Below are 24,028 nucleotides of genomic sequence, written 5' to 3' on the forward strand. Positions count from 1 at the left end.
CAGATGGTTTCGTTTCTACCAGAAAGGCCCCGTTTAGCGCGAACGCAGAAGCTCCGCTTTTAGCGCATTTATTCACGACATGAGTACTGCAAGCAGCCCAGTTTCTGCTTCAGACAACATTAACTTCGCAGTACTCTAGTTACCAGATTTCGCTGGAGAAACTTAAAGAGGTAGGAACTTCCATGAGCAAACTTTACAGCTCCAGCACGCATGCGCTCCGCCGAGGGGAACGTGGTTACCACGGCTGCGCGAATCGGTGGCCCGGCCCTTCCCCGTCACATGTCGGGGGACCGCGGCGTGGCGGCGACTGTGGCGGTAGCGACGGCAGGCCGTAGGGCGGTCGGAGGGTTTCCGGTTCCGGTGTAACGTTCGGGCTCCGTCTCAGGGGCTGAAGTTTGTGAGGTGAGTAGTGGCCCCGGGCCTTGGGAGGGTATCCTCCGGTCTGAGCGGTGAGGGCCAGGGCTCAGCCCAAGGGGAGGACCGAGGCGGGAACGTTCAGTGGGAAGAAAGCCGAAAGAAGTACAAGGTTCTGAGGGAGAATGGGTTGGAGTGAGATTGTGGGGAGGAAAAGGGCGGGGGCGGGAAGGGGACGGAGTGGGGAGATTAGCTTTAGGATGAGTTTGGGGAGAACAAGGTGGAGTAGGGAGCTGGTCGGAGATAGGAAGAGGGCAAGCAGAAGAATAGGGGTTGCAGCGGGGGAAACTCAGCTTATAGCAAAGAAGAGCACGGAGTAAGGAAATTTCTTCAGAAGATTGGATTCTGCTACCTGCTCATTCAGAGATCCTCTGCCTTCCTCTTCCACCCCCACCCCGCCCCGCCCCGCCCCAGCCACTTACTGTTGAACATTGGATTAGTGACAAAGCTGGTTACTGTTTGAAACTTTTATTTTTGCCCACTGGCTGTTTAGTTTCCTAGAGGATTGGATCGAAGTTGAATGCATTTGTTAGCATGATACTTGGACACACTCATCTGATAGAGTGATACCTCATTTGTTGCTTTGGATTTTCACATTGCTTACACTTTCCAGCCCACGATTGAGTTCTTGTGGAATATAAGATCCATTAAAGCGAGGATTGTCTGTTATGGTCACTGTCCTGTGTATCCTCAGCACACAGTACACTGCTTGAGACCTAGTAATTATGCAATAAGTATCTGTTGAATGATTAAGGATGCTTTAGGTGTGGGGATGGGCCTCATTTTGTAAGATGAGTAAACTAAGCCACAGAGGAATTATGTGCTCCAAAGCTGGTAGAGTTCAGTGTTTCAAATGTTCAGGGTGAATTCTTTCCTCACTCTCTTTGGTGTCTGATATGCTTTTTTTGAGTAATGCACATTTAATATGTAGAGATTTATAGGCCCTACTGCTATCTCATGAGAGTTGAATAGAGCTGCCACAGAATTATTCATATAACATGTCCCCGAGTCATAAAATCTTTCACTCCTATTTTCATGACTTTAAACTGCTAGCTTCCTATGGTTATACCAAAATTAAATATGCTGTTTAGCAACAGGTCTTACAGAGGATAAACCTGCCAAGAATGTAGAAATTAATCAGACTATCTTTTAGGAGAAAAGATGTCTTAAAACATCTTGAAAGATTGACTCCCAGAGACTCTGATTTGTAGCACTGCTTGGAGGAAGTTTGCTTGGAAATTGAGGTCAGTGCTGTTTATTGACTTTAGGCACTTATGGAGAAAATTAGAGAAACAAATTTCTCTGTGCTCATGAGCTTTGCTATTTAAATGGGAGAGCAGAATGTAAACATGAGTAATGTTGAAGAGTTATACTAACTTGCATTAAATAACAAAGGTTTGTTGTAGAAGGTCCTTTGTGATAGTGTTTTCTCTGCTAAACTAAAAAGTAGAAATATAAAGATGAAAAGGGAGAGAGAGAAGGTACATCCAAAATGAGGGTATTCTTTTCTGAGCCAAAGGATTAATCTTACGAAGTCAACTGAGAGATCCTATAGAACATGAGAGAAAATCATCTGGGTACAGAATTTCCACAGGGATGAATATGACTATAGAGAAATGTGACGACATTCTTAAGGATTAGGAGCTTTAATTAATTAGCTAATTAATTAATTTTAAAGTAGGCTCCACACTCAGTGTGGGGTTTGAATTCACAGCCCTGAGATTGAGAGTCACTTGCTCCATCAGCTGAGCTAGCCAGGCTCCCCAGGATTATGAGCCTTTTTTTTTTTTTTTTTTTTAAATCATAGCTGGGGGAAGGCCTGTGGAAGAGGGAGAAAGAGAATCTCAAGCAGGCTCCACACCCAGCATGAACCCTGGCGTGGAGCTCAGTCGCATAACCCCAAGATCATGAATAGAGCCTAAATCCAGAGCTAGCGGGGCGCCTGGGTGGCTCAGTGGGTTAGGCCGCTGCCTTCGGCTCGGGTCGTGATCTCAGGGTCCTGGGATCAAGTCCCGCATCGGGCTCTCTGCTCGGCGGGGAGCCTGCTTCCCTCTCTCTCTCTCTGCCTGCCTCTCCGTCTACTTGTGATTTCTCTCTGTCAAATAAATAAATAAATAAATAAAAATCTTTAAATAAAAAAATAAATCCAGAGCTAGATGCTTGACCAACTGAGCCACCCAGGCATCCTTGATTATGAACTTTAATGTACAATGACTGACCCGGGTAAGTCCTCCTTTTTTTTTTATTTATCCTTTAAAGGAAAGGAAACTTACAGGTCAAGGCTGGGTTAAGGAATGCCTGCCTAGGAGAAATAGAAAAGCTGGTCTCTGGGTGGGCTTTTCAGTCTTGTTTTCAGGTTATATGTTTGCCACCAACCCTTGTTATGACAGGACCAAAACAGAAGCTAAAACGCTGACTAGATGACTAGATAGACTAGATTATTCCCAGGGTTTCCTTGTTTATTCCACAAATTTACTGATGCACTGATACTTAACTGAGTTAGGGTCACAAACAGAATGTGACTCTTTCTGCTTTGAAATATGGGTTGTTGGGGAAGTATTTGGCTTGAAATGAAGTACAGGCACTTGCCTGATTGAGAAGAGGGATAGAGATGTCATTCATGATATACTAAACATTGCCTGGAATGGTCTTTTCCTACCCCCTAACAGAGCTTTTTCCTGGTTTCTTTTTAGGTGCAGTACTGAATCCCATTTGAGCTACCCCCTTTTTCCTGAAGAATGGCACTCTCTAAGAGGGAGCTGGATGAGCTGAAACCATGGATAGAGAAGACAGTGAAGAGGGTGCTGGGCTTCTCAGAGCCCACAGTGGTCACAGCAGCACTGAACTGTGTGGGGAAGGGCATGGACAAGAAGAAGGCAGCTGGTATGTCCTTTCATGAATCTTTGGACTTAACATATAGTATGATCCCAAACGCTGCTTTGAGTTTCCCCAAATTCTCTGTTGGGAGTATCTGAAAAAGATTAGGCCACATTTTATTTTCTCCTGCATTATAATGCAAATAGCCTAAGTGACTAATTTTGCATTTTTTCTGGCTTTTTATACTACTCCTTTAACCAGTATATTGAATTGATTAGGTTATATTTACTTAAGAAATATACTAAGGTATTCAAGGTAGGTATGTTCAGATTGAGATTGACATCTAAATACATCAAAGTCTCTGAAAAATAAAAACATGAAAAAAGTTGAGGATGGTAGAATTTGTTTATGGTAGTCTCCTATAGCTTGCTCTTTGGGAAGAGTTGGGATGATGATTCATCATAAACTATTTTTTTTTTTTTTTTAGATTTTATTTATTTAAGAGAGAGCATGAGCAGGGGGGAGAGGGAGAGGAAAAAGCAGATTCCCCACTGAGCAGGGGGCCTCCTGACCTGGGACTCAATCCCAGTACCCTGGGATCATAACCTGAGCTGAAGACCGGTGCTTAACTGACTGAGCCATCCAGATGCCCTATTCATCATAAACTTCGATGCTCAACCTGAATAGTTTGCTCTGACTGTGCTACTTCCTACTGTAAAAAAATTCTGACTGTACTTTTACCTCGAAAAGTAAAGTCATTCAATGTAAAAGGATTTATGGGAATCCTACAAAGAACTTAGGAAGACCTTTCCCTCCCTCCTGGCGATAAAATTTCAGTGTTGGTATCTGTTATATGCCTACTGTTGGATTAAGCACTCTTACTTTTTCAACCCTATCACCTCTTTTTTTCCTGTCAGATCATCTGAAACCTTTTCTTGATGATTCTACTCTCCGATTTGTGGACAAACTATTTGAGGCTGTGGAAGAAGGCCGAAGCTCTAGACATTCCAAGTCTAGCAGTGACAGGAGCAGAAAAAGAGAGCTGAAGGTAGGTTACAGTTAACTATCCGATGAGCTGGGGAGTGTTTTGAATGGTAACAAAGTTGCTGAGTTTACATGCCCCACACTTTGATATCCCCTATTAGAATACATAATATTCAAGAGAGGTACTTAGACATTAAAGGAGAGGTGTACTCGTATTATCACCATTTTATGGTGATGAACTACCTGAGTTCATGGGTTGAAATACTCCAAAGAAACAATTGGTAGCTTTGTCCTTTTTCATGTACAGTTAGGAGGTTTTGGTTCTTATATTTCCTTAGGTCTCCTCCACCCTCCCCCTTGCTACTACCTATAAATTGATTGTCTAAGGTTTTATTCTTTGGATTACTTGGTAACTAATAGAGTGATTCAGAATATGACTCTGCTGCTATAGACCTCATTGTTGCACCTTTGAGAGGTTTCTCTGGAATGGACCTGTAGTTGGAATACCTAACAAAAACTATTATTTACTATATGTCTTGAGAGGCTACTGTTTGCTATATAGCATTTTTCTGGTCATCAGGCCCCATGAGTGGAGTGCTTAAAAGGACCATTATTACTGTTTTACCTCCTTCACTTTTTATTCAGTGACTGCTGATTCATCGTGCCATCTTTCAATATTAGCAGCTTCAAATGGCTGATTTCTCTCTTTTCTGTCTCTTCCATTAAGATACTCTTTTCTGTGAGTCCCATCAAACCTTCCAAAGTACATTTGAAACCTTAGCTATCCTGTTACTTTTCCTGAGGCACAAAGGCTGAATAAGCAATGTTGGCTCCGTCCCTGGCCAGGCTGTGGTACCAAGAGAAGTAGAGAATCGTGTGCCTTTTATGTTTAAGGCATTGTAAGGTGTTCAGAGGAATGAGAAATAGCCCTTGCTTTAAAGGAATTGGCAACTTGGGGGTGGGAGGGACGTAACAACAAAATACAGTTGCAAATTATAAAATCTAAGTAGCGGTTTCCTATATATTTTAGAGTTGACTATAGAGTCAGACTGACGTTGAATTTGTTTGTTGAAGGGGAATGCTTGATCCACAGTATACACAGATCTGTGGAGCAAAGTTAGTGCTATAATAGGGCATGTGGCTGTGTAAGTTCTGAGGCATGCTGTGAGTGAAGTCACTACATTGGGTGGGATTAATGAAAACGGTTTCTTGAAGGAGGTATCTAGATAGCCTTGGGATATGGGTCCCATTTTGGTCCATTCAGGTCCCCACCCCACACAATATATTATGGGAGAGTCCTTTTTCTTGAACTGTAGGAGTTCCAGGAAGCGCTCGCCCTTGGCCGAGGATATGTCCTTGCAAAACACGAGCCCTCCTAGTGAAGAGGGGATGTCACCCAAAGCCTACCACCGGTGTGTACATTTGCTTTTTCCCGTTGTCCCTTCCAGTTGGCCACTCTTGGTCCTGTTAAATTCACCTTGCAAATTAGTCAACATATTTGAGTTCCCATTGTTTGATGACAACAAGTGTTATTGGGGAATACTGAAGAAGAAAGAGAAAACCCCTGTCCTGGAAGAGCTTAGACTCTAGTTGGGAGAAAGTACTAACATTAAAAGACTTAACACTTGGCAAGGAGAATATCAGCAATGTAATTTTATGTAGCATGAGCCCAGGTCTTAAGTGCTCAGAGGATTTGAAACAACAGTTTGATCAGAGTGGGATGAGTTTATGAGGAAAACTTCCTGGAGGAGGTGAGTTTCAGGCAGGATTTGGAATAGGGGTGTGGAAAAATTGAGGGAAATCATTACAAATGTAGGCAATAGCTTTTGTAAAGAGCTTGAGATGGGAACATTTGTAAGGACACGGAGATGAAATTTGCTTGGCTGGAGTAGGAGAATGATGAAGTTGGGTGAGATGGTCCATTTGGTGGAGGGACTAGAAGACTCTAGGAAAAGCCACAAAATGCTGATAGGGACTAGGTTGATTCTTCCCTTCTCCCATGGGCAGGGAGACAACTCTTCTTTCGTCTTGGGTTTCCTTAGGAAGTGTTTGGTGATGACTCTGAGATCTCCAAGGAATCATCAGGAGTAAAGAAGCGACGGATACCCCGTTTTGAGGAGGTGGAAGAAGAGCCTGAAGTGATCCCAGGACCTCCCTCAGAAAGTCCTGGTATGCTAACTAAGCTCCAGGTGAGTAATTAGGAACTGAAAGCAGTGATTTTATGAGTTGAAGAAGCAAGAGATGCATAGGTCCAGATTTGTTGTGACCTTAATTTGGATTAATGTTTAGCATTGGGGAAGACTATTGAAGTTGTATTTACTAAGCTCCTATTATATGGCAAACAAGCTGTATTACATACATCATTTGCCTAGTTGTGTACCTTGTTGAGTCATTGAGAAAATTACTGAAATAATCAGAACTCAGCTTGATGGCAGAGGAGAATTTACAAATATAATGCTGAGACAAGATGATATAATCCACTAAAAATAGTTTCAAGTTGACTTTGTCAGGGTGGTAGGGGTGGTTTGTGGTTTTTTTTTGTTTTTTCCTTTGATGTTATTTGTTTAAAGAGAGCGAGCTCACACAAGCAGGAGAGAAGGGCAGAGGGAGAGAATCCCAACCAGACTCTGTGCTGACCAGAGTCCAGCACAGGGCTCGGGCCAGGAGCCAAACCTAAGAGTCAGATGCTTCACCAACTGAGCCACCTAGGCACCCCGACTTTGGGTCATTTTTTTTTAGTAGGAATTATCTGGGGGCGCCTGGGTGGCTTAGTCAGTTAAGCGTATGCCTTTGGCTCAGGTCATCATCCCGGGGTCCTGGGACTGAGCTCCATGTCAGGCTCCGTGCTCAGCAGGGTATCTGCTTCTCCCTCCTCCCTCTTCTCTGATTTATTCTCTCTCTCTCTCTTTCTCATATAAATAAGTAAGTGAAGTCTTTAACCTTTATAAACAGTAAATATTTCTTGTGCCATTTAAAATTTCTTAGAAGGGAAATAGAATATATACATATATGTGTATAGATGAGTAGATTAATTTCTTTTCCTTTTTTTTTTTTTTTTTTAAAGATTTTATTTATTTATTTGACAGAGATATCACAAGTAGGCAGAGAGGCAGGCAGAGAGAGAGAGGAGGAAGCAGGCTTTCTGCCGAGCAGAGAGCCCGATGCGGGACTTGATCCCAGGACACTGGGATCATGACCTGAGCCAAAGGCAGAGGCCCCAACCCACTGAGCCACCCAGGCGCCCCTCTTTTCCTTTTTTTTTTTTTTTTTTAAAGGTAGGGGGGTGCAGAGGGAGATGGGGAGAGAGAGAATCTTAAGCAGACTCCACTCCCAGGGTATAGCCTATCACAGGGTTTTATCTCATCACCCTGAGATCATGGCCTGAGCCGAAATCAAGAGTTGTACACATAACCGATTGAGCCACCCAGGTGCCCTGGAAAGAAACGAATGTTGGTGCTTTATAGAGAATAGGGGGTGGAAGAAATAATATACCTTTTTGTACTTTTTTTGCATTTTGAACTATGTAAACATATTACCTACTCAAAAAAATGTTTAAAAAAAGTGAATTTTAAAGGGGCTCCTAGTGGGCTCAGTGAGAAGAGGACGCAGCTTGGGGTTGTGAGTTTGACCACCATGTTGGGTGTAGACATTACTTAAATAAATGAAACTTTAAAAAAAATAAAAATAAATTTCAAAAAATACCATGAAGCACCTTGGCAGCAAGGTCTCTTTTTTGGAAAATTCAGAAAGAGTTACTTAATTGTATTTTCAGAGCTTATCATTTTCATATTCTTTAGGACAAAAGGGTTTTACAGAGGCTAGGAAACAGGTCTTTGGTTTGTCATCTCCAGTTACCCAAAGCAGGTATTCATAAAAAGTATGATAATGTGGGGCACCTGGCTGGCTCATTCGGAAGAGCATGAAACTGTTTTTTCCAGGGTCCTGAGTTTGAATCCCATGTTGGATGTAGAAATTCCAAAAAATAAATAAATATACTTAAAAAAAAAAAAAGTATGGTCATTTATGTTGATTCTGTTAGGAGTTTTGTTTAAATGCTCATAATAGTCTCGTAACGTAGGTACTGTTTTTACCCTATTTAGACACTTGGAGTTTTAGAGATTAAATACCATATCCAGGGTCACACAAGCATTAAGTGTCAGTTAAAATTCAGGCTTGGGTTTCTCTTAACCTGAGGCTTTTTTTTTTTTTTTTTTTTTTTTTTTAAGATTTATTTATTTTGAGAGAGGTAGGGGAGAAGCAATGGGAGAGGGAGAGGGAAAATCTCAAGCAGACTCCCTGCTGAGCATGGAGGCTGTCGCAGGGCTCCATCCCACAGGGATTATGACCAGAGCCAAAAACATGAGTTGGACACTTAACCCAAGTCTTAATCATCAAATTATGTTACTACCTAACATGCCAGTCCTTCAGTAGGATGATGGGTTGAAAAGTTTCAGTGCTCAGCTATATAGGCTTATCTTTACTAAAATTTCTAGGCAGAATATGATGGGTTCATTCAAACATTTTAGTTCTCTATACCTAAAAGCCTTTTGTGTTTAGGAACCCATACAGGAGAAATAAAAAAGAGATTTTGAGGTGCCTGGGTGGTTCAGTTGGTTAAGCATCTGCCTTTGGTTCAGGTCATAATCCTGGGGTCCTGGGATCAAGCCCCAGGTCAGTAGGGAGCCTCCTTGTCCTTCTCCCTCTGCTGCCCACCCTGCTTGTGCTCTGTCATTCTCCCTCTGTCAAATGAATACATCTTTTAAAAAAAAAAAAAAAGTTAACAGTTTTTTTTCCTTTTTTCCCCCATCGAGAACAGATCAAACAGATGATGGAGGCAGCTACACGGCAAATCGAGGAGAGGAAAAAGCAGCTGAGCTTCATTAGCCCCCCTACTCCTCAGGTACTGTGAAAAGAAGACTCTTTAGCAAAGATTTCTTGCTGTCTACTCATTTGAGAGTCTGGAACGTGACTGCATGTTCTACCCTACAATCTACCAGTCTGTGTGTGTGTCTTTTTGTGTGACCTGTCTGCCCAATTCTTCTGATTCTGACTTCTTTTTCTCTGTCTCACAGCCAAAGACTCCTTCTTCCTCCCAACCAGAGCGACTTCCAATTGGCAACACTATTCAGCCCTCCCAGGCTGCCACTTTCATGAATGATGCCATTGAGAAGGCAAGGAAAGCAGCTGAATTACAAGCCCGCATCCAAGCCCAGCTGGCACTGAAGCCAGGGCTCATTGGCAATGCCAACATGGTGGGCCTGGCCAATCTCCATGCCATGGGCATTGCTCCCCCGTGAGTATCTGTTTCATGGAACCTCTTGTTATTGCTGGAGAAGCAATAAATACATTTGAAAGTTAAAAACAACAACAACAACAAACAAAAACCCTGAAATGTTACTGATCCTCTTCTTCCAAGAAACCTACATCATTTCTTAGTTTTATATTTCTTACATATGCTTAATAAATACTAGATGAATTCTTTTAGCTTCCTTGTTGCAGAATTTATCTTCTTTTTACAATTGGTAGAACTGAGGGTAAGATTATTTATCTATTGTTGTAGCTAGGAATAGAACCAGGTCTCCTGGTTCCTAACTCAGCCAAATCCATTAAATCACAGTGAGTGATCCCAGATCTCAGTGTTCCCTACACTGGGTAAAGATAATAGCCTTTATTTCTATCACCTACAATTGGTTTGGCATATTCTATCTGACTCAGAAATTTAGGAGTGAAATAGGTTTGCAAATTCTTATCAATGTAATGTATACATAAATTCATTTCATCTGATTGTCTCCTGTACTCAAATATTTAGTTTGATGTTTTCAATCAAGCTGTTACTATTCACTGATGGGCTTATATTCCCTAGAATTTTGTAACCTGTTCTCTCTGTTGGGTTTGATTTGTTTTCTTTTGTTTTTATTTGCTTTATTTATTGTCCCATATGGCATTTATTTCTTGGTGGGCTGTTTCTCAGGAAGGTGGAGTTAAAAGATCAAACTAAACCTACACCACTGATTCTCGATGAGCAAGGCCGGACTGTGGATGCAACTGGCAAGGAGATCGAGCTGACGCACCGCATGCCTACTCTGAAGGCCAATATTCGTGCTGTGAAGAGGGAACAATTCAAACAACAGCTAAAAGAAAAGCCATCTGAAGACATGGAGTCTAATACCTTTTTTGACCCCCGAGTCTCAATTGCCCCTTCCCAGCGCCAGAGACGCACTTTTAAATTCCATGACAAGGGCAAATTTGAGAAGATTGCCCAGCGGTTACGGACAAAGGTACCTAGTTAAGAATATAACCCAGAACTAGAAGTTAGGAAGGGGAAAAGGAAATTTAATACAGTCCTAAAATACTATCAACTCAGTTCTCTTAAGTTTTAGCAATTAGATACACAAGTAATAAAACAGTGACTTAATTTTTTAAATACTTCATTTATGCCTGGAATCCTTGATTTTTTTAGCTGATTTGTCTTCTTAATTACACTCTGCTTATGTGGAAATAAAACTGAGTTTGAATATTCACATACAAACAGTGGAAGGAAACAATTCAGAATACTCTGAGTGACTGAGGAAAGCTAGCCTCGTGTTAACATTTACTGCAGATAAATTAACTCCACATGTGGAGAGTTGGATTGACTGTATCTTCAGTGAGTTTTGCTCTTGTTTTCATCCTCTAAGAATGGTGTTTTCATGAAATTCCATTTCCGTGTATTTGCTATAGGCACACACTGTGGGGTGAAGCGGGTGGTGCTGAGAGTAGTTGTATGTAAATCAACTAAGGATAAAATAAAGTGGAAGTTTCTTCTAAGCTTTCAGAAATTATGAATTCTTTGCATTAGGCATAAAGAGTTCAACAAGAGAGTTAAAACAAGAGAGTTTAAAATACGGGGTTCTATCATATCCCTGTGTTCTATAACTCTAGTTTATCTTCAGGTCTTGTTTTATCTTGTCTTTAGGCTCAACTGGAGAAGCTGCAGGCAGAGATCTCACAGGCAGCTCGAAAAACCGGCATCCATACTTCAACTAGGCTGGCCCTCATTGCTCCCAAAAAAGAGCTAAAGGAAGGAGATATCCCTGAAATTGAGTGGTGGGACTCTTACATCATCCCCAATGGCTTTGACCTGTGAGTTTGTTAGATAATACCTTTTGATAAAGCTGGAGTTTTATTGGGAGAGGTGATATTCATGCATTAAGTAAAATTTTAAAATCCTGGGGAAATAGGTAACCATACACAGACTCATGTTTTTGTGAAGAATATATTGTATAGGTTTTTTTAAATTTTGGGTGTTAATATAGGAAGGAACAGGCACAAATAATCTAAAAGAAAAAGAATGTAAGTTTTATATTTGCTTTTGTTATACGTAGTTATTTGTTTTCTTAATTACATTTTCTGCTACTTATAATAGGTTTTTATATTTCTTAAAGATCCAGTCCTGAAATAGTGGAAGGATTCTTAATTGATGGGGGAGAGAATGGTAAATAAAGCATTTAGGAAACATTTGTAGAACTTTAATTATATCTGCTCTGTAATTCTGATACATGGCTTTAGGAGACTGTGTCCAGGCTTTCCCCTTACCCTTTCTTTGTCAACCACTGTCCCAGGGAGTTACCATTATTAGTTGAAAGAATGTGACATCTATCAAGGATGTTAGTGTAGGAAAAAGGTTGAGAATGACTGGTGTGGAGAATATGTCCAACCTTAGTAGGAGCCAGTTTTCTCATCTTGAAAATTGTATGTAATATAATTACATGTTGTAGATAAGCCCTAAAAAGTGCTAGAACATATAACAGAGTTCATTTTTCATTGTGTTTCTGAGACTCCCTCTCTCTTGGAATTGTCTCTACCCACATATCCTGTTTTCCTTTCTTCCTCCAATTTTAGTACAGAGGAAAATCCCAAGAGAGAAGATTATTTTGGAATCACAAATCTTGTTGAACACCCAGCCCAACTCAATCCTCCAGGTAATGTATAGCTTACTCAGTTAAGGCTCTAGAGAAGTATTATCCAATAGAACTTCATGTGATAATGAATATATTCCCTACCCGTGCTGACTGTATAGTATTGGCTGTCCACTTGTTACTACTGAGCACTTGAAAATGGAGTTGCACTAATACAACTGAAAGACTAACTCTTAAATTATGTTCAATTTTAATTTCAATTTAAATAGTGTATGTGTGGGGCTCCTCGACGACTCACATGGTTAACATCTGATTCTTGGTTTCAGGTCAGGTCATGATCTCAGGGTTGTGGGATCAAGCCCTAGCCCTGTGTCAGGCTCTGTGCTGGGTGTGGAGCCTGCTTAAGATTCTCTCTCTCTCCCTCTGCCACTCCCCCTTGTATGCATGCACGTGCTCTCTCTCCATATATGTATAAATAAGTAAATCTTTAAAAATATGTAGGTAGGCAGATAGTGTATGTGTGTGGCTATTAGCTACGGTATTGGACAGTGCAGCTCTAGAGCAGTGAGCCCTACTCCAGAGGTGGTTTCACTGATGCGTGTAACAAATTGGGTTTTAAAAAATCATTCTTGGAGCACCTGGGTGGCTCAGTTGTTAAGTGTCTGCCTTCGGCTAGTGCCCTGGGATTGAGCCCCACATTGGGCTCCCTTCTCAGCAAGCCTGCTTCTCCATCTCCCTCTGCCTGCTGTTCCCCCTTCTGTGCTCGCTCTCTGTTTTATTTCTAAATAAATATAATCTTCAAAAAAAATCATTCTTGGGATGCCTGAGTGGCTCAGTTGGTTTAGCATCTGACTCTTGATCTCGGTTCAGGTAGGATTGTGTGTTTAAGCCCTACGTTGAACTCCACGCTGGGTGTGAAGCCTACTTAAAATAAATAAATGAGAAGCATTCTTATCTTCGACTCCCAACTCCGTTCTTGTACACCATTACTGAATACCTGCCCTTCTTCAGTCTCCTTTGTCTTTACCCATTCTCTCTTTCATTTTTGTAGCAAAAGTCTGTTGCCTCACTCAAAAGAGAGATAAGTTTTAGTTGTGGCTCCTTTATTACCTAGCTGAATCCCTTGGGTAAATCACTTAGATTTACTTGGAATTTTCTCACATGTAGAGATAATATTAACTATTACATCTTCTTCAACAAGAGTTATGCAGATCATTAAAGATTTTACTTATTTATTTTACAGAGAAAGAGATCACAAATAGGCAGAGCAGCAGACAGAGGGAGAGGGGAAGCAGGCACCCTGCTGAGCAGAGAGCCCGATGCAGGGCTCGATCCCAAGACCCCAAGATCATGACCTGGGCAGGAGGCAGAGGCTTAACCCACTGAGCCACCCAGGCACCCCACAGATCATTAAAGATTTTAATACTTGCATCAGATTTGGGATGACTAAAGGACACAATACCTCAATTAGTAAATTGGAAAAAGAGGTTGAAACCTTGAGATAATACAACGTATGGAAATCACTGAATATTACTTAGTAAGAGTCCACTTAGATGTCATCAGTGTGGATCATTGGAAGACCATAGGGATTGTGTTTGTTTTAAAAAGTTAAGAGGTTGGGGCACCTGGGTGGTTCAGAGGGTTAAAGCCTCTGCCTTCCGCTCAGGTCATGATCCCAGGGTCCTGGGATCGAGCCCCGCATCAGGCTCCCAAGTCAGCAGGAAGCCTGCTTCTCCCTCTCCTATTCCCCATGCTTGTGTTTCCTCTCTTGCTGTGTCTCTGTCAAATAAATAAATAAAATCTTTAAAAAAAAAAGAAAAGAAAAAAACGAAATCCAGGGGAGCCCCACGTCAGGCTTCACACTCAGCAGGGAGTTTGCTTGAGATCTCTCCCTTTCCCTCTCCCCCTCCATCCCCTCACTTGCATGTGTGCACACACTCTCTATAAAATGAATAAATCAATCTTCAAAAAATAGTAAAAAGTTGAGGGTTTTCTGACCTGGCTGGCTCAGGTCAGAAGAGCATGTGACTCTTGCTTTCAGGTCCATGAGTTTGAGCCCCACTTTGGATATAGACATTGTTTAAATGAATAACCTTTAAAACTAATAATAAATAAAATTAAATAAAAATTTGAGCAAACCTGCTTTGGGAGTCTCAAGGATTTTCCCCAATCCTTGTAACTTCAAAAGTATAAATTTCATCATCGTGGCCCCACCTACCCCAAATCCTCAGACAAGGTAACTAGAGCAGCTCTCACTTTCTTTTCTATATCGGCCACTTTTCAGTTGATTAAAGCATTCAACTCCTTCAAGAAAAAACAAGTTAGATCACTCTCATGAAAGATAAGAATGCTTTTTTTTTTAAAAAAAAAAAAAAGTGGGGACGCCTGGGTGGCTTAGTTGGTTAAGCAGCTGCCTTCGGCTCAGGTCATGATCCCAGCGTCCTGGGATCGAGTCCCACATCGGGCTCCTTGCTCCGCAGGGAGCCTGCTTCTCCCTCTGACTCTGCCTTCCACTCTGTCTGCCTGTGCTTGCTCTCGCTCGCTCTCTCTCTGACAAATAAATAAATAAAATGTTTAAAAAAAAAAAAGTTAAAAAAAAAAAGTAACATACTAGGGGCACCTGGGTGGCTCAGTTCTTAAGCATCTGCCTTCAGCTCAGGTCATGGTCCCTGGGTCCTGGGATCAAGCCCCACATTGGGCTGCCTGCTCAGCGGAAAGCCTGCTTCTCCCTCTGCTTGTATTACCTCTCTTGCTGTCTCTCTCTCTATCAAATAAATAAAATCTTTTAAAAAAATGTAACATGCTACCATTATCACAACATAAAAATAGTAAGAATTAAATTTCTTTTAATGTGATTGATACTCACTTACATTCCTCTGATGGGTTTGTTGCTTTTATACTTTCATTTCTCTACCTGGCAGTTGATAATGACACACCTGTTACTCTGGGGGTATATCTTACTAAGAAGGAACAGAAGAAACTTCGAAGGCAAACAAGGAGGGAAGCACAGAAGGAACTACAAGAGAAAGTCAGGCTGGGCCTGATGCCTCCTCCAGAACCCAAAGGTATGTATCTTAGAGCGAGGGAAGAAAGGGTGGTGCGTTTGTTTATCTCTGTAATTCCAGAAGAACTTTCTCACCTCTCTATATTTGGGTGCTTTCCATTTCTCGGACTCATTCATTGATTCTTTTCTTCCTTTCCTAAATTTTCTACAATTTTACTAAGACAGGTCAGCATATTCAGAGGTCATTTAAGGCTTATGAAAATATATAACACTGTGATCTTCCTGAAAGAAAAATGGTCTTGAAATACGTGAAGATAGCAGCTGCAGAGTGTGCATAAATTTGTTTTGTACATAATTCTTAATATCTGACAAACAAAGATACTGTTAAAAGAAACCTTCACTCCTGTAGTTCCCATTACCACTCAGTAATCTTTTGAGTGAGCACTGTAGGATCTTTAACTAAATGCTGTGATCAGAGTGAAAAATACCAAAGATGGGGCACCTGGGTGGCTCAGTGGGTTAAAGCCTCTGCCTTCAGCTCAGGTCATGATCCCGGGGTCCTGGGATCGAGCCCCGCGTCGGGATCTCTGCTCCACGGGGAACCTGCTTTCTGCCTGCCTCTCTGCCTACTTGTGATTTCTCTCTCTCTGTCAAATAAATAAAAATCTTTAATATAAAAAAAAAAGAAAGAAAAATACCAAAGAAATTAAGTTCCTTATCTTTCATAAATTTTCAAGCAGTTTAAGTAAATGTATACCAACTATTTAGATTGTGTGTCATTCCACAAATGCTGAATTAATTGGATGGGCTTTTCAAGGTAGGGATTTTGGGAGGAAATGAACTTTGAGCAGAGATTTCAAGTAGGTAAACAGTATGAATTGAGAAGAGGTGACAGGTTATCTCAGATGGAGAATTAATTGTTTTATATCCTCTCTCCACGTGCAGTGAGAATTTCAAATTTGATGCGAGTATTAGGAACAGAAGCTGTTCAAGACCCCACGAAGGTAGAAGCCCATGTCAGAGCTCAGATGGCAAAAAGACAGAAGTAAGTGCCATGGGATTGGGTGGAAACCCAGGGCAAGTACCTTTCCCAGACTCTTCTGGGGGGATCCATATTTGGAGGGGGGGAGAGTCCTCTGTTGCTCTCTCTTTCCCTCAGCTTTGCCTCTGATCTTCAATGCCTTTCTCACTTGTGGATGTCCTTCCTGTCACGACAGAGCGCATGAAGAGGCCAACGCTGCCCGAAAACTTACAGCAGAACAGAGAAAGGTCAAGAAAATTAAAAAGCTTAAAGAAGACATTTCACAGGGGGTACACATATCTGTATATAGGTAGGTGTCCAATCTGGGCCAGCCTTTGCCTTAGAAATACCAAAAACTTTCCAGGTGCTTGAGGCAGAATCACTGTGGACAAAGCACACATCAGTCTCTTCTATGACCCCAGCGTGAATCCGGAGCTGGTGAATCTTTTATAATGAGGGAGGTTTAAGGACTTAATTGTTGATCTCTGAGGCTTTTCAATGAACCAGTACTAGTTCTGAAGAATGAATGAATGAATATACCTGTTGAAACAAACCTGTGAACTAAGGATCATCATCCTTTGTTGAAATATAAAATAACCTATTTCTCCAGGAAGCATTAAACCAGAAACTATATTCTTATCCTCACTTATTGCAGTAATCCTCTTATTTCCACTCCAAAGTATATTTTAAACATTGTAAATATTTTCTACCTTCCTGTTGATTTAATGTTTTCATTTTATTCTTTTATGTTGAGTGCTTGTGTATCTTCCATTTTTTAAAATGTGCTCCTTTTTAATAACTAGCTCTTTATTATGAAAGTACTTTATTAGAAAAGTAGTGAAAGCTTATTAAAAATTTTTTTGATCTAATACTATAGAAGGCCCTTACTGAAAAAATCCCCTTCCTACTCTCTGATCCCTTGACACCACCTACTGTAGGTAATTGCGACTAACGGTTTTTTGTGTAGCTTTCTAGAAATTTTCCATGCATAGCATTCTGACTACTTTACGTGATAAGTATCTAGGAGGCAGAGTTTGTTGATCTTTATTTATTTATTTATTTATTTATATTTTATTTATTAATTTGACAGAGAGATCACAAGTAGGCAGAGAGGCAAGCGGGGCGGGGGGGGAGGGGAGCAGGCTCCCCGCCGAGCAGAGAGCCCGATGTGGGGCTCGATCCCAGGACCCTGAGATCATGACCTGAGCCGAAGGCAGAGGCTTAACCCACTGAGCCACCCAGGCGCCCCTGTTGATCTTTATTCTGTCAAGAACAATTAGCTTACACATATTTTCGGATGATGGCAAATACCTCTCCTTTCTTAGAGAACATTTCAATTACTTGCTGTTTGTTGTAGGGTGTACAGTACTAGTCTTTGAAGCATAAGACAGTGGAATTACTTTGATACTCATTGATTGTAGCTTTTAAGCATTAGTGTATTTGCTTACTTCAAAGGGCTTTGTTTTTAGAGAGAAAACCATTTTGGATCCATCTGTTTATTTGCCATTCCATTCAGGCAGCAACTGATGCTAAAACAAAAGCCGTAACTAAACTTTCCCTTCTCCAGAGTTCGAAATTTGAGCAACCCAGCCAAGAAGTTCAAGATTGAGGCCAATGCTGGGCAGCTGTACCTGACAGGGGTGGTGGTACTGCACAAGGATGTCAACGTGGTAGTAGTGGAAGGGGGTGAGTCTGAAAAAACGAAGGGAGACCGTCCCCACGCAACCCTAGGCCTTGAAGTGATAAGAATGGTGGGAAGAAAAGAAAGAGTTTTAGAGCCATACCTGGCTGTAATATCCTGGGCCTCTGTTTCTGTGTTTATTGGAGTAGAAGGACCTAAGATATGGTTCCTGGGATTGCTTCAACTACCACATTAAGGTCTGCGTCACAAAAGCGCTTAGAGGCTCTTTCTATGTCATCATCTTCCGCCTTTCTGGCAAAGTTCTCCTCCTCTGTTTCCAGGCCCCAAGGCCCAGAAGAAATTTAAGCGTCTCATGCTGCATCGGATAAAGTGGGATGAGCAGACGGCGAGCACAAAGGGAGATGGTGAATGGGGGTTCAAGGGGATTCAGCGGGGGTTGGGGGTGGCTCTCTCTCCTGTCAGCCATTCCTTCCCAGTGAAAATTGCTCACGCTAGATAATGTTTAGGAATTTTAGAAAGACCCATTTGGATTGTGAACATGATAGGCATTCATACAGTATTTATTATGTGGTGATGCTTGTGACTGTTAGTTATTCTTCTGCCTGACCTTTCTATGAGCTGCTTTCCCTGTCTGCCTGGTCACTGGCTATGGGAGTGTATTGAGTTTGTGAAAATGTAGCAAGCTACGAATACTCTCTTTTTTAAAGATTTTATTTATTTATTTGACAGAAACCGAGCATAAGCAAGGGGAGTTGCAGCAGAGGGAAAGAAACCAGGCACCCCACTGAGCAGGGAGCCTGATGGGGGGCTTGATCTAAGGACACTGGGATCATGGCCCAGGCCGAAGACAGACGCTTAACCAGCTGAACCACCCAGGCAGCCCAAGCTATGCACTTATATGTGCATTGTCTTAAGTATTTTTTTTTGTGGGGGGAGCTTTTTAAAGGATTGAAGGCAGAATGTATATACACTTTTATTCTTTTGCCTGACTTTATATATGTATAAAATATAAAAATATAGATTACATGTATATTTTGAATATACATGTCATGAATCATCATGAATCATCAGTATTCATTCAGTAGTCATGAATCATCAATATTCATTCTTCCCTTCTTTGGAAACCTGGGTTAGCATTTAACATGCACAGAGAGCCTTACTTTTCTTAATTTTACCTAACTTTGGACCTCTTAAATTTTTTGTTCTTAAAGTATTTTTGTGCCCTACTTAAAGTACACTTTTTTACTGCAGTTGACCTATGTTTTCTTTCGTTTTGCAAGGTTTCTAAGATATTTTAATTTAGTTTATCTGCCCTCCTCCACTAGATTAAAAACTCCTTGATAAGGTACTCTATCATGTTGGCATCTGAAGCCTGGCTCTCAAAGTGCTTAAGACTTAAGTTTTTAATTTTGTTTTGTTTTTTAAGATTTTATTTATTTATTTGACAAAAGCAGAGTACAAGCAGGAGAAGAGGCAGGGAGAGCTTCTCCAGCAGGCTCCTGAGCAGAGAGCCCAATGTGGGCCTTGATCCCAAGACCCTGCAATCATGACCTGAGCTGAGGGCAGCCACTTAACTGACTGAGCCACCCAGGTGCCCCTTAAGACAAGATTTTGTTGTTGATTACTTGTCTTTTTAATTTTTCTCCTTATTCCCAGTACCTGGGCAGCTCTTGATATATAATAAGTACTCAGTAGATGTTGAATTAATTAGTATCTCTGGCTCTTTGGAGCTTTCAGTCTAATTTGGGGGAAATAAAAATAACAGAAGAAATTTGACCCTGATACATGGCAAAGAGGGGGACAACATTTAAAAGAATTGGGGTAGACTTGAATACTCCTTGTTTAGAACCTAAATCTTGATCTCTAGTCTAAGTCTAGAGCAAGATTTAGCTATATTGTTTTTTCCAGATGATGAGGAATCTGATGAAGAAGCTGTGAAGAAAACCAACAAATGTGTACTAGTCTGGGAGGTAGGTGATCTTCTGTTACCCACTGAAGCAGAACTTTAACTAATTCCCGGTTGTTTATAGCATTCTAGAGGAGCAGTGGAATGATAAAACTAAGCGATGACTGATTCCTTAAGCAATTTAGGTTTCTTTTTGGAGATCAGTGGTAAATATTTGGCAGCAGATTCTTCCTGATTATATTTCAGTTAAATTGATGAGTATATAGTGTATTTCACCTGGGAGCGGGGGAGAGTATGGAAAACTGTGGCAAGAATATAAACGCTTGGCCAAGTTGTTTATTTCATAGTCCTGGATATGAGATGTGGAAAGGGGGAAATGGATTATGGGATTTTTTTTGGTCTGAATATAATGAAAGAAGTACTAGACTTAAGAATATCAAGTTGGGATACTGGGCAGTACCACTCCCTAGCTGTTCAACTGGACAAAACACTTAACATCAATTAGTGTTGGTTTGTCTACAAAATGTGGATATTATTTTCCCTTTCTAGTTGTCAAATTTTTTCTGAGCAGAATTAGATTACTATGAATAGTGCTCTGTAAAATGGAGCTTGTTTATGGTTATACAGTTCCCTCATTTCTGAAATCTTAGTGAACCAGTGTTCGTTATGAAGAATGAATTAATGAATATTATGCTTATTCAGGCCAAAATGTCAATTAAGGATTGCTCATTATTTGAGAAGCATAAAATACCATCCTGTTTTTTCAGGAAGCATTAAAATTTTCTTTCTTGAATAATTATATCCTTATCCTGATGTGTTGCAGTAATCCTTTTATTCCCGCTCCAAAATACATTTTTTACATTGTAAGTATCTTCTACCTTTGTGTTGATGTAATTTTTTATGTTATTATTTCATATTGAGTACATGTAGATCTTCCATTTTTTTAAAGTGCTCATGTTTAGTAACTAGTTCTTTATTATAAAAGTATTATTTCAAAAGTGGTAAATGCTTATTAAAATAAATTCTAATAACACAGAAGAACATTTACTGAAATGGTCTCCTTCTAATCTCTGATTCTTTAAGACCACTCTTTATAGGCAGTTGTTATTGTTCTTCATATATCCTTTTGTCTTATCCCAGACTTGTCCAATTTATGCATACAAATTAGAATAATAACCACCTGCAAATTTAATAAATATATTTAATAATATATTAAATAAATCTATTAAACAAATATATTTAATAATAAACCCCACCTGCATATTTAAGATCGTAACCCCTTCATCTCTTCCCGTTTCTCCTCCATTTATCTCTGAGAATCCACAGGAATTGTATCTCAGGTTCAGAAACAAGCCAGGTTCTACTCTAGCTTCTTAATGGAATTTCATCCCTGAGAGTCTTTTGAGATAGCACTAAAGTGCATGCCAAAGTGACTGCCATTGCTGCTGGCGCCTTTGGCAAGGTTGTAGTTACACACCCAGTTCTGTATGGTTTTCTGTTGTAGTTCTCCTTGGGTAGCCCCCAATCTGCTCCCATTCCCCTCTTCCCCTCACCCTCATATTGTTCTTGGTCTGTGGGCCCCAAAGCCTCCTTCTTGTATACAGGGTCCCACTGAGTCTTGGTAGAAGGAGTCCTTTCAGCCTTTGGTTCTCTCCTTTAAGGCCCAAATCTAGTTCTGGAGGCCTGGTGGGTTAGTGGTTCATCCCATCTCACCCTCCATAGTCCTTCCTGACTTGCTCTTTAACCCAGGTACCAGAGCACAGAATTCCTCATCCTTTGTTCATCCAAAAAAAAAAAAAAAAGAACTGTAAAAGAACAATAGCAACAACAAAAACAACCCCTGAAGCCTTTTATGCCTATAAATTCATGAAGACTTACACAAATATCCAAGGGAATGGAAGTTGGAATAGCTGTAAAATCATGCTCACTAGGCACATTGCTACACAAATGTTACTAGGTTTTAAAGATTCACTTATTCAAGGTGCGACTCCTGGCTCAGTCAGTTGTGTCTGCCTTCAGCTCAGGTCATGATCTCATGGTCCTGGGATGAAACCTTGCGTGGCGCTCCCTGCTTAGTAGAGAGTCTTGCTCCCTCTCTCCCTCTGCCCCTCCACGCTACTTGTATGCAAACAACAGCCCCGCTTTTCTCTCTCAAATAAATAAAATATTTAAAAGTAAATAAAGATTTATTTATTAGAGAGAGAACATGTGTGTATGTGCACATGGCGGGGTAGATAGAGAGGGAGAGAATCTCAAGCAGACTCGCTGCTGATTGCAGAGCCCGATGCGGGGCTTTATCTCACAATCCTGAGATCATGACCTAAGCTGAAATCAAGAGTCAGATACTTAACTGATGGAGCTACCCCGGCACCCCAAAAATGCTACTAGGTTTTAAAAAAGAGTATTATATCTGATTTAAATTAGAAATTGCAATGTTTTGGGGCACCTGGCCAATTCAGTTGGTGGGGCTTACAGCTCTTGATATGGGGGTTGTAGTTTGGAGCCCCACGCTGGGTGTAAAAATTACTTTAAAAAATAAAATCTTTTTAAAAAATTACAGTGTTCTTAACTACAGATGTCTCTTTCCCAGGGTACAGCCAAAGACCGGAGCTTTGGAGAGATGAAGTTCAAACAGTGCCCTACAGAGAACATGGCTCGAGAGCACTTCAAAAAGCATGGGGCTGAACACTACTGGGACCTTGCACTGAGTGAATCTGTGTTGGAGTCCACCGACTGAAACTACTGCGAGCCCTTGCCTCTCCCCTCCTGCCTTTGTCTCTTCAGTCCTCTTATTCCACTTCCCAACCCAGTCCTATTTGTGTGTGTGATCTCAGAACTGTGCCAAGCTGACATTGGGTCAAAGGGAAAACACCTTAGTCCCATCCCCAGTCAGCCTGGTGCTGCCCTTTATTCCCCTTATGTGCATATGATTAAAGAATTATTTTTAAAGTTGGTATGATATTTTTCACACATTTATAGGTATTGGAGTTTGGGTCTTCAGGTGATCTTTTCTCCCAACTTCTGCAATTGCTGTGGAAAAAGAAAATTTTGTCATTGTTATTTGTGTATATATTGAATGGATGAATGGATGGATGGATGGCTGAATGGATGAATATGTATTTTTGATGTCTGATGGAAATTCCTCACCTCATCTTGGAGCAAGAATGATAAATACTGTTTTTCTCCAGCAGAGTAAATAAAGGAGGAGGTGTTCAGTGGGTAAAAGAGGGTGGAACAAATCTGTTAACCTTCAAGAGAGTCACAAGGCAGACTACCTCTGGTCTTGGCGTAGTCTTAACAGGAAGTCATTTCCTTAAACAGGTACATAGATGAGAGATATGTGTTGTGGGTGAAGTGGACACAGGAAGAGTCCAAGGAAGATGTTATGGGTCAGTTTGCAAAATGGAATAGGATTCAGGAATTTAGCCTATTTCCTCTCTTTACTAATTAAAAAAATAGAAAATCTTTTTCTAAAAGGCGTGTAGTTTGTTTTTTCTTTTCCAAAGAATCTGACTAGATGTGGTTCTTTTCAGAATGTACTGTTTGTGGTTTGATTTTAGGAGTATTTAGGTCAGCATCAGTATCCATTGAAGTCCAGAATTCTTACCATATATACACTTCCAATTCATGTTGCCTGTTGAGAACCTAATGGGAATGAACACAAGAGCCATTAGAGCTCCTGTAACTTGCTCTAGTTGGAGTTTACCAGGAAGTGGTGTTGAAAAATGGATACTTGATTAGAAGTTAAAACATTCCTTATTACAAAATTAACCCTTTATTAAAAGTTTTATGTGTTCAGGTCCTAGTTAGAGTTCTAATTTCAAAACAGTATGAGAGAGCTTTAGGATAAAAAAGGTAGAAGGAGACAGGAACTGCTAAAGGCCTTAAGGAAAACCTAATATGATCTCTTTTAGAGATAAGTAAACTATAACCCAGACAGGTGAGGTTAACTAATTATTCCTGGAGCAGGATGAAATCTGAAAAGTTCACCAGGCCTCAGCAATGAACTGGGTACTTGCTAATAATCAGCTCTGTATCTGTGAGATGGGAGCCAGAGAATTGAACTTGTTTTTTGATACTTCTTGATTTAAGCAAATCCAGGGGAAAAATTCATTGTCATAGAAATAAGTGCTTTTGCTCTTATTAAAGGATTTATCACAATAATGTGTGTAAATAATTTATATACTACTTTAAAAATGTATTATTTGCATAAAGTCTTGAATATTTATACTCATACACATTTTTTCATTGTAAAGTATAGTGAGACTTTTTTTTTTAAGATCTTCTTTATTTATTTATTTGTTTGTTTGACAGAGAGAGAGAGGGGTCACAAGTAGGTGGA

General features: G+C 40.6%; 1 protein-coding gene across 3 annotated transcripts; it reads left to right on the top strand.

Annotated features, from left to right (window-relative positions):
* The first annotated feature begins 262 nt into the window (after positions 1-262).
* PRPF3 (pre-mRNA processing factor 3) lies at positions 263-22,640 on the top strand. 3 transcript variants are annotated; one of them, XM_032301759.1, is made up of 16 exons: positions 263-402; positions 3,108-3,297; positions 4,149-4,279; positions 6,258-6,404; positions 9,032-9,115; positions 9,288-9,508; positions 10,187-10,493; positions 11,171-11,337; positions 12,097-12,176; positions 15,035-15,178; positions 16,063-16,162; positions 16,335-16,448; positions 17,706-17,824; positions 18,101-18,184; positions 19,689-19,750; positions 22,277-22,640. In XM_032301759.1, the coding sequence occupies exons 2-16, from the start codon at positions 3,153-3,155 to the stop codon at positions 22,421-22,423; spliced, it is 2,052 nt and encodes a 683-aa protein (XP_032157650.1). In that variant the 5' UTR covers positions 263-402; positions 3,108-3,152; the 3' UTR covers positions 22,424-22,640. The 3 variants fall into 3 exon arrangements, with proteins under 3 accessions (XP_032157650.1, XP_032157651.1, XP_032157652.1); XM_032301760.1 differs by lacking the exon at positions 263-402 and adding an exon at positions 1,570-1,658; XM_032301761.1 differs by lacking the exons at positions 263-402; positions 3,108-3,297 and adding an exon at positions 5,532-5,627 and having other exon boundaries at positions 4,192-4,279.
* Positions 22,641-24,028: the final 1,388 nt, after the last annotated feature.

The sequence above is a fragment of the Mustela erminea genome, chromosome 10, assembly GCF_009829155.1.
Source record: "Mustela erminea isolate mMusErm1 chromosome 10, mMusErm1.Pri, whole genome shotgun sequence".
NCBI classification, from domain to species: Eukaryota; Metazoa; Chordata; class Mammalia; order Carnivora; family Mustelidae; genus Mustela; species Mustela erminea.